This window comes from Trachymyrmex septentrionalis, unplaced genomic scaffold, assembly GCF_001594115.1.
Source record: "Trachymyrmex septentrionalis isolate Tsep2-gDNA-1 unplaced genomic scaffold, Tsep1.0 scaffold97, whole genome shotgun sequence".
Taxonomy (NCBI): Eukaryota; Metazoa; Arthropoda; class Insecta; order Hymenoptera; family Formicidae; genus Trachymyrmex; species Trachymyrmex septentrionalis.
This window is the reverse complement of record NW_017306160.1, coordinates 1,645,618-1,654,340: the sequence shown is the minus strand read 5'-3', so window position 1 is coordinate 1,654,340 and position 8,723 is coordinate 1,645,618. Positions and strand designations below refer to the sequence as shown.

At 35.7% G+C, this 8,723-nt stretch overlaps 1 protein-coding gene across 3 annotated transcripts in view; it reads left to right on the top strand.

Moving 5' to 3' along the window:
* The window catches only part of LOC108756326 (protein drumstick), a 12,559-nt gene that overhangs the window by 1,515 nt on the left and 2,321 nt on the right, over positions 1-8,723 (top strand). For all 3 annotated transcript variants that reach the window (XM_018500056.1, XM_018500058.1, XM_018500057.1), the window contains exon 2: positions 5,040-5,654. In XM_018500056.1, the coding sequence (XP_018355558.1) occupies positions 5,425-5,654 (230 nt within the window). In that variant the 5' untranslated portion in view covers positions 5,040-5,424. The remainder of the gene's footprint in view (positions 1-5,039; positions 5,655-8,723) is intronic.

The following is an 8,723-nucleotide window of genomic DNA, read 5'->3' as shown; positions in this document are numbered from 1 at the left end:
TTGTATTATAGATGACTTTCTAAAATTCAGTTCACTTTTAATTTCCCGCGATAATATTCAACGGATAGTTTATATAATATTTGTAATAGAGAGGTGAGAAATAAAATTTGAACTAAAAATTAAATAAAACCTTTTGAAAACTCGCTTACCTAGTTACTGATTTTTATTACGTTAATCAATATCTGATTACTATAAAGCAATTATCTTAATTATACTCACATTTGCTATACGATCCTATTGAAATTTTCTCTTAATCATTTTTCTTCTCTTATCGCGTAAACGTAAATCGAGCTGCAACCGAGCATGCGCCCGTTTAAGTTACGAAGATAGAGATTTAACAAGGTACTTACCTACCAGTCGCCTATACGGACCAAAACGGATCCATCACGAAGCTACCATTTTTCTTTAGCGCCGCGCGTGGCGCGAGTCCGCGCGATAGGTAATATCTCTCGTGAGAAACGCCCTTGCGTGATCGGCCGCGTACCCCGCGTTGGTATCGCGATTCGACGTCTAGACGGCGGAGGGAGGGTGTGGTCCCACACCTTGGTGGACTTCTCCGGCTGTACAGTAGCGACTGGCCGAAAACCGGTAGTCGGCGGTAGGGCGGTGCACAGTAGCGACTCTTCTTTGGTTGGCTACCGGCCTTCTCGCTGTGGCGAGCGAACGAACGAGGGCTACCGCTCCTTCCTTTATTCCTCCATACACGCGAGAACGAGTGCACGCACATCGAGCCGGAGCTCACTTGGTTGGCCGTTCTCCGTTCTTCTTCGATTGGCTGCCGGCTCTTTGTACCACGCACTCCGCCCTTCGTATCGCGCGATAGAACTCGGAAGGTACTCGCGATCGCCCTTTTTCCAAAGTCTCGATAATTTTCGAATAAAGCGAAACATCGTACTGTCGAACATTTCTTTTAGATTACGCTCGTTAGGAGTAACTCTTAAGTGCTTAACGAAGTCCGTTGGTTATTTTTCTCATGAACAAATTAGTACGAGATGAAATTTATTTTGACTGTAGATAGTTAATGTATACAATTTTTTTTATCAATTTTCAATATCCAGAGATACTATTCACTATACAGCACGATTATTCGGAATGGATTCCGATCGAAATCTATCCCGAATAATTCCATAATACGTACCCAGCATAGATGCTTGTAGCAAATTGCTGTATGGATATATAAACGTATATTGTTATACGTATTATTGATGATTATATTTATAATATTAAATTCATTTTTATACGTTTGTTTTTCTTAATTTTGCTCTTTGTTATAAAAAAACCTAACTTATTTGTATTAATTACATCAAAATACAATGACTTTTCTATTGCGCGAATTGAATTAATAGTCATAAATAGCACGATCATCTTTATACGTTATAAAAGTTAGATTACACGATATCTATTTTAATTGCTTATTTAATCGTGCGCAATTCTATTCTCGTCAAGAGGAAGCCTCACTTGATTATTCCGCGCATTCCTTCCTCTAGCATAGTTCACAACAAAATTCACTTTTGCGTAGCTCCGTACATACCAAAACGCTTCGCCTATTCGCAAATCTTCGTCTAATATGGCGCATTATAAACGCGAGCGTCTACATATATCGCATTATCATACATTATCATACATTATCATACATTAAATGAAAGCATTCGATCACGCGAACTCGGTAGGCAAACATGGTAGCTGGCGATGTTCGCTTTTCAGTGATACATCGTTAACTCGTGTTCGTATTTGTTGCTTCGCAAAATTCTTACGTCTTGTTACACTCGCAATTTTATATATATCATTTTTATATATATCATTTCAGACGTTCCTTTATCCCGCAGAATGTCATTGAAGCAAGAAATAACTCGGTAGCTTAAGTCTGTTATTTTTTTCTGCATTTTTATCGACCAGTCGAATTCAGCAAACTTAGCGGTTATCAGAGAACACGATCATATATTATCGACTCAAGATTATATTTGCACGTCCTCATCGGCATCGTCTGTAATATAAAACCTGAGCGTTTACACGGCTAATGTCGTTTTCCTCAGCACCCAACTCATTAACGCACAACTCATTAACTTCGCTTCACGCAAAGTGAGAACCTGTTCCTACCACATGTACCCGTCTCGGGTAATACAAGCGTACTGTGACCTCGTAACTCTTCGACAAGATTGCCATGTAGTAGCTGGTGTTACCGTTCGTTTCTGCGGACGTACATTCAATACCCTGCGACAGGAGTAGCTTTGTGTCAGTTTGTTATTCGAAAGCAAAATGACTAAATTTCAGAAGGGACAGACGTTAGAAAATCTCACCAGAATTCTCTGGAGATAAAATTTCAAATGGTTTTCTATTCTAACAAACTGCACATAAATAAATAATTTTCGTCTACAAAATTACAAAAGATATTGTGGTTCTCTACCTCTTTCTTTATTTACGGATTTATAAAATCGTTAAATCCTTAGAGGCATGGGCGGGATTAGTTTACACAAAACTGTAAATCCATATGCATCGAATATTTGCACGTAAACTTTTAACGGAGTGACGAAGGTGTCCCGTTCGAAGCTACAGTTTCTGCGTATTTTTCTACATTTTTTTACGTGACCCAGCTTATCATTAGATGGATATTTATATGAGGTCTGAAGCGTCGGACGTCAACGATGACGAGAGCAAACAGAAGCGTGATATTTTACCAGGGGACGGAACGGATCATTTTTGTTTTTCTTTTTTATGTGAAATGTGGAGTCGCGCGTAATGCGCAGTTCCGATTAGGCTCCACCGCCTGTTAGCCACGCTAACCAACCGGGCTACGCCCAGGCACCGCTTATTACTCATTCGGACACGCCACTTTATTCGAGCGTGCGCCGTACGCTTAATGCGAGCCGGTAGCGACTGGCCGACACTCCTGTACAATGGCCGCACCGCGCGATTGGATCCCGCGGGCTATTTTTTAACATGCCGATTCCAATTCGAGAACCGTGCCATTAGACCGTGGCAATACGATTCCGATCCCTCATTCATATTCGGCTGAGTACGAGGGAGTCCCAAAAGTAATACTTACACGAGGTATAATTTGGCATATTGTACGTACCTTGAAAAGAAGCTAAATTCTAATAAATCATTTTTTTGAACAGTGCCGAGTAAATATTTATTTACTAAATATAACGATATATTTATTTATAGTACGAGAATCGTTAAATTTCTTTAACTATTATTTCTTATTGAATAAATATTTATTTGCTGTACGTAAATATGTATTTAGATGATACTATTTAAATAAATATTTATTAAAATTTAATATTTTTTTTTTTCAGTATACAATTCATATTCTTCTTTTCTATTTCCATCATGGAGGGAATGTCTTCTCTAGATATATGCGTAGCGGCGGAAATATTAAGTAATAAAATAAATACTAATTTTTAACGTGTGAAAATGGAAATGACTTCAGTGGAATTCGATTACATCAGACCTCTTAAATTATTTCCAAAGTTTAAGAGACATCTCAAGGCGATCATGTTGAAGATTATTTATAAACGGTACAAAGTAAAATGTACGAAATCGAAAGATAAATTTCGGATAATTTTTAATTATAATTATTATAATTATTATGCAATAGAAAAGTATATATAACATAAAGATAATATGAGGAAGAATAAATATATGCAAGCAACATATTTTGAACGGATTATTGTGTTCTTTTTTTATCAATGGTTATCATATAGTTATCATATAAACAGTATTTTACTTAAATTTTATTGAAGAACTTAAAAATTAACTCATATTAATCACATAAAAGTTAATCGATAACTCATTGCTTTTATGCTTTTTTTTAGAACAACGTCACGAGCTCGGGAAATATTCTCATGATTTGCGTGGCGTCGGATAGTTAGCGTAAAGATTACGGATCGTATTTGCGACGTGCATTTAGCGCTAATAGTGGTTCTTCCTCCTCGATTACCATGAATGTACACAGCATCTCATATGAATGAAACTTAAAACTGGACAGTCGCGTGTTTGAAATTAAATATGCCCGGAGGACGTGTCGGAGCTAATGATTTAAACTTGCGAATGGAGCAGACGCACCCAATTAGGAAACTAGTCATTAATTTTTTTCAGAAGCACACAGCTTTTTATGGGCATTCACATCATGTTTTTCTTTTCCTGGCTGAGAAACTTGACACATAAATATTTGAGATAGTCACAAGTTTAAAACGGTATATTATTTCTAATAGCTTTTGTGAAAAAATCTTATTTATCATTTACCATTCATTCGCAGATATAACTTGACAAGGTTTTTATAGAGTTCTAAATAAAATTATACAGAAGATCTTTATATATGAAAATTCTACAAATTCTCAATTTTATTTAATGAAGCATCGATATAATAGCTTTTCTCATTTATATATATATATTTCTTACAAATACAAGATGTAATATCTATTAATAATAAATTATAATATTTAAGACGAAATCATTGATTCGCAGGAGTAAATTACAAAAAAGTGAAATTACAAAATAAAAATTGCTTGTGACATTTCTGCAAAAATGTTAGACATTCTCTTATCTTATATATTTATATATAAAAATGTTATATATATATATTACAATCACAAATATTATTTTTTACATCTCCAGAATTATCATATTATTGAAAATGAATGATATCTCGTAATAGACTTTCCTCGCAGAATCAGTTGTAATTAGCTTGTGTTTCAGAGTTATCCTTTATATACATAGGTTAAGTACTTCCCTATGTCATTTTAAAAGCAAATTCAATAAAATATCGCGATAATAATTCGATCGGAGAGAATTTCTATTCCGTAAGGCACATTGGCATGCGCGTGTCTCTCCACCTACGCATCTTCGTAAGGAATGCAAAATATACTTCAGAAGTAGCTTTAACGTTACTAACCCGTTGCTCGTAGGCAACGGCGCTTCGCGTAAATATCTCAGATACGGGCGTCCCTCGCGAATACTCCGCTCTCGCGACTCCGGGTGATTCCCTCGAGCGTGCGAGTCAGATCGGAGGAGAATCATCGATTCTGTGCTCTTTGCAGGCAGCGATACGAGGATTCTCTCGCGACGTGGTACAAGCAGTGATCTCACTCCCAGGAGTCAGCCGTGCCCGAGACTAGCTTTGCGCGGGAGGAGAAGAGCGAAGTCGAAGAACGACAGTCAAGAAAGACAGATAAAAAGAGAAGGAGAGTGCATACGAAAGTCTGCGAACGAGGCAGAGAAAGATATAGAGAAAGAGAGAAGAAGAGAGAGAGAGAGAGAGGAGAGAGAGAGAGAGAGAGAGCGACGGAGAGGCACCAAGAAAAGGGACAGAGGAAGACGTGGTGGGAGTGACTTCGGGCGTTAGCAAGAGAGCGAGAGAGGCGGGTAGAGGGAAAGGAGAGATAGAGACTCGACCAAGAGAAGGAGCGGTGGGAATTTATAAGGATGTTCGCGATAATGCCGATGGAGACAGAGGGGCACGGCAGGGAGTTCGGCCGGCGGCAGAAGATGCGCGCCAAGTGCACGGTAGAGTTCGTCTGCAAGTACTGCCAGCGGCGCTTCACGAAGCCCTACAACCTCATGATCCACGAGCGCAGCCATAAGGACGACGTGACCTTCACCTGCGAGGTCTGCGGAAAGACCTTCAAGCGGCAGGACAATCTCAAGCAACACAGGTACACCGTCACATTTCATTTTTACCATTTTTTTTTTCTTTTCACTTCGTTTTATTCGACGGTTTTCGTTACGTTTAATTTTTTTTTTTTTTTCGTTACGCGTTTATATTTGCCCTTCGAGGACTTCTATTTTTGCGCGCTCGCACGGGACACGTACGTGATCTGATCCATGATCAATTGCCGCGATCTCTTGAGTGACTCTTTAGGGGGTCCCTTACAAGGGTCCTGTACGAGTACATGGCGTCGCGTATATGAAAGAGAAGCCCGTGACACACACCTAACTAGAATATTGCCAATGTTCCTGTGAAATATCGCGGCAACCGATCGTGAATCAGATGTCAGTGCGTGACTCTCACTTGCAAGAACCTGCGCTCGAAATGCAATAGAAAAGCTATCGGGAGACGTTTTGCTACGCGTCCTCGTTGTTTGCCATACGACAAGATGGGATGATGGAAAATGATTAGTTCTCAGTCAGCAATCAGCTCGAGAAGTCGAGCTAGATTGAAATTAACTGCCGTTAGATTGCATCATCGGCTATCGTAAACATCTTTTTGTTGTGATTATCTATTTTTTTACATAGCACAGATAATAAGGACGAAAATTGTGATTCTATTGTATGTATTGTAATTAATAATCATTTTGATGTGAAGTAGTGAAAAAAAGGTGGAAAGTTTCAATGATATCCATTATGTGTTAGATCATTTTTATTATTTGCCTTCATATAATAACCGTAAAAATTAAAGCTACTTAGTTGCGCGTAGAAATTTCAGTTAAGATGAGATTGGCACCTGGGAAACCGGTCAGATCACCGATTTGACCTTTCGCAAAGTAAAAAAAAAAACGATAGAGCAAAAAGAAGCTAATACTTTATGATTTGCTTCGAGAACTAATCTGGTCCACGATTTGATCACTTCTCGATAAATATCTCGTCGCTCGCAAAATTACGAGACGCAAAGCACGAATTGTTGATTAGCTTTTACATAATGAAACAAAGATACCGCACGAAAATGAGTGGAATGTTAACCCTTAGTAGACACGTTTGGTTTGAGTATTTTTAATACACACGGTCATTCGTCTCTTAGTTTAATTTTCATCATTTTTACAAGTATATATAAATTATTAAACATTTTTTACATATATTTTGAACATCTTTAGAAAGTATTTGTGCAGTTATATATTTATAACAAATTGTAGATAAATTGTTGTAACTAAATGTACGTAACAGAATCAGAAAAATACACTATTTACATATAAAAATATAAAATTCTGAAACAAAAATGTTTAAAAGATAAGTATGGTTCAGTATGTTAAAATTATTCCAAACTACAAGAAAAAAAATAGTTCAAATGTCGGCTATCCCAAAAGTTCAGTTATTGAGTGACCTGAAAATGATGTTTTTTTAATATACATGAATGACTATAAATTGAAGATATATTGCATTTACATTTTAAAACAATGAATTTTATTATTGCTATATTGTGTTAAAAAAATTGATAATTTATTAGAAAAATGTTCTTTCTAACATTACAGACATAATATATAATATTATTAACAACATTTAGGACAAAGGTACCAAAAATCGCGTTTATTAAGGGCTAATATGTTGTTTTAAAGTTAATGCCTTTTTTTAATAATTCGCGAAATATTCTCGCAATACAATCGAGAATTAGTTGAAGTTTTAAAGAAAAATAAAATTTTTTTAGTTACAGAAAATGTACGCTCTGTACACACCTTGGGTCATTTATGACCCAGAAGTGAACTTTGGAGTTATGCCAGTTAAAGGACACGAATCGAGGCCGGTAACGCACAAAACTTGTTCTCTAGATGCCAAACTTTTTTTAGTAATAGAAAAAAGATCGGTATTTGACCAAGTGCTCTTAGTATTTCAAAAAAAAAAAGAAAAAAAAATGGGCAGAACACGAATGACCCAACATACTTAGGGTTAATATCGTACATAAAAACGTCTCACGATGGTCCTTTAGTTATTATAACATTGATTAACGATGCTGGCGCAAACCGTTCCATGCGTAAAAGATTTAACGTTTAAAAAAAAAATGGATATTATAATAAATATAAAATGTATAGTATAAAGAAAAACATGCAAATACCAACTTGGCCGCACCCGAATCAATTTACAATTTTATAAATTGTATCTTTGTGTGATCCGAGCTATCTTATTTGTGAATCAAAAGATATTTTATTTTTGCTACGTATATAAGGATGTTAATGCAATGTCAACGCAATGTCAACGAGCGAAGAAGAAGATATATTAGTTTAAAGCTATAGCGGATCACGAGAAAAAGATGCGATTGAGAAAGGTTTATATGAGTCATTTTTATGCATATAAAACTAGTTTAAGTCCGTCAAAGAAAGGATGACATCATGTTACAGCAGAGAAGGATTGCGTCGTTTTGAAAGTGACACGATAATAAATTATAATTAATTATATTTTTTATGAATATGAGTTAACTTAGTATTAAATCATAAATTCCACTTAAATTCTAGTTAAGATATTACATCAATATGCAACAGATTCCAATATAAATGCAATTACCCTTGTGCAATTTTTATCATTTTCCCAATTTCGGTCAAATGTGTATTCTTTAAAAAATAAATAACAATAAATAGGCAAAGTAAGAGTCAAACACATTTCTTTAAAAAACTCACCGAATTGAAAGCATAAATTACAAATAGAGAAAAGTAAAATTGAAAAAATATATAATAAAATGAAAACTCAGTTTAAATACAAATAAATGTTTAGATATTAGATATTTGTGACTGTTCAATCGTATGTGAATAATGTCGCGTTCTACATCAAGACTCATCCGAACTGTGATTATATTGAATATGCGAACGTTTCCGATAATTAATTTTGTTACAGTGATTTTTATAATAAGTTAATGTCTGAAGAGGGCTCAATCCGGCAGCCGAAACATATAATTCATTTGTAATTTATTTGTATTTACATTGAATTTTTATTTTATTATATTTTTTCAATTTTACTTTTCTCCATTTATTCTTTTTAATTGTGTGACAATTTTCAGAAATATGTTTGACTCTTAATTTGCT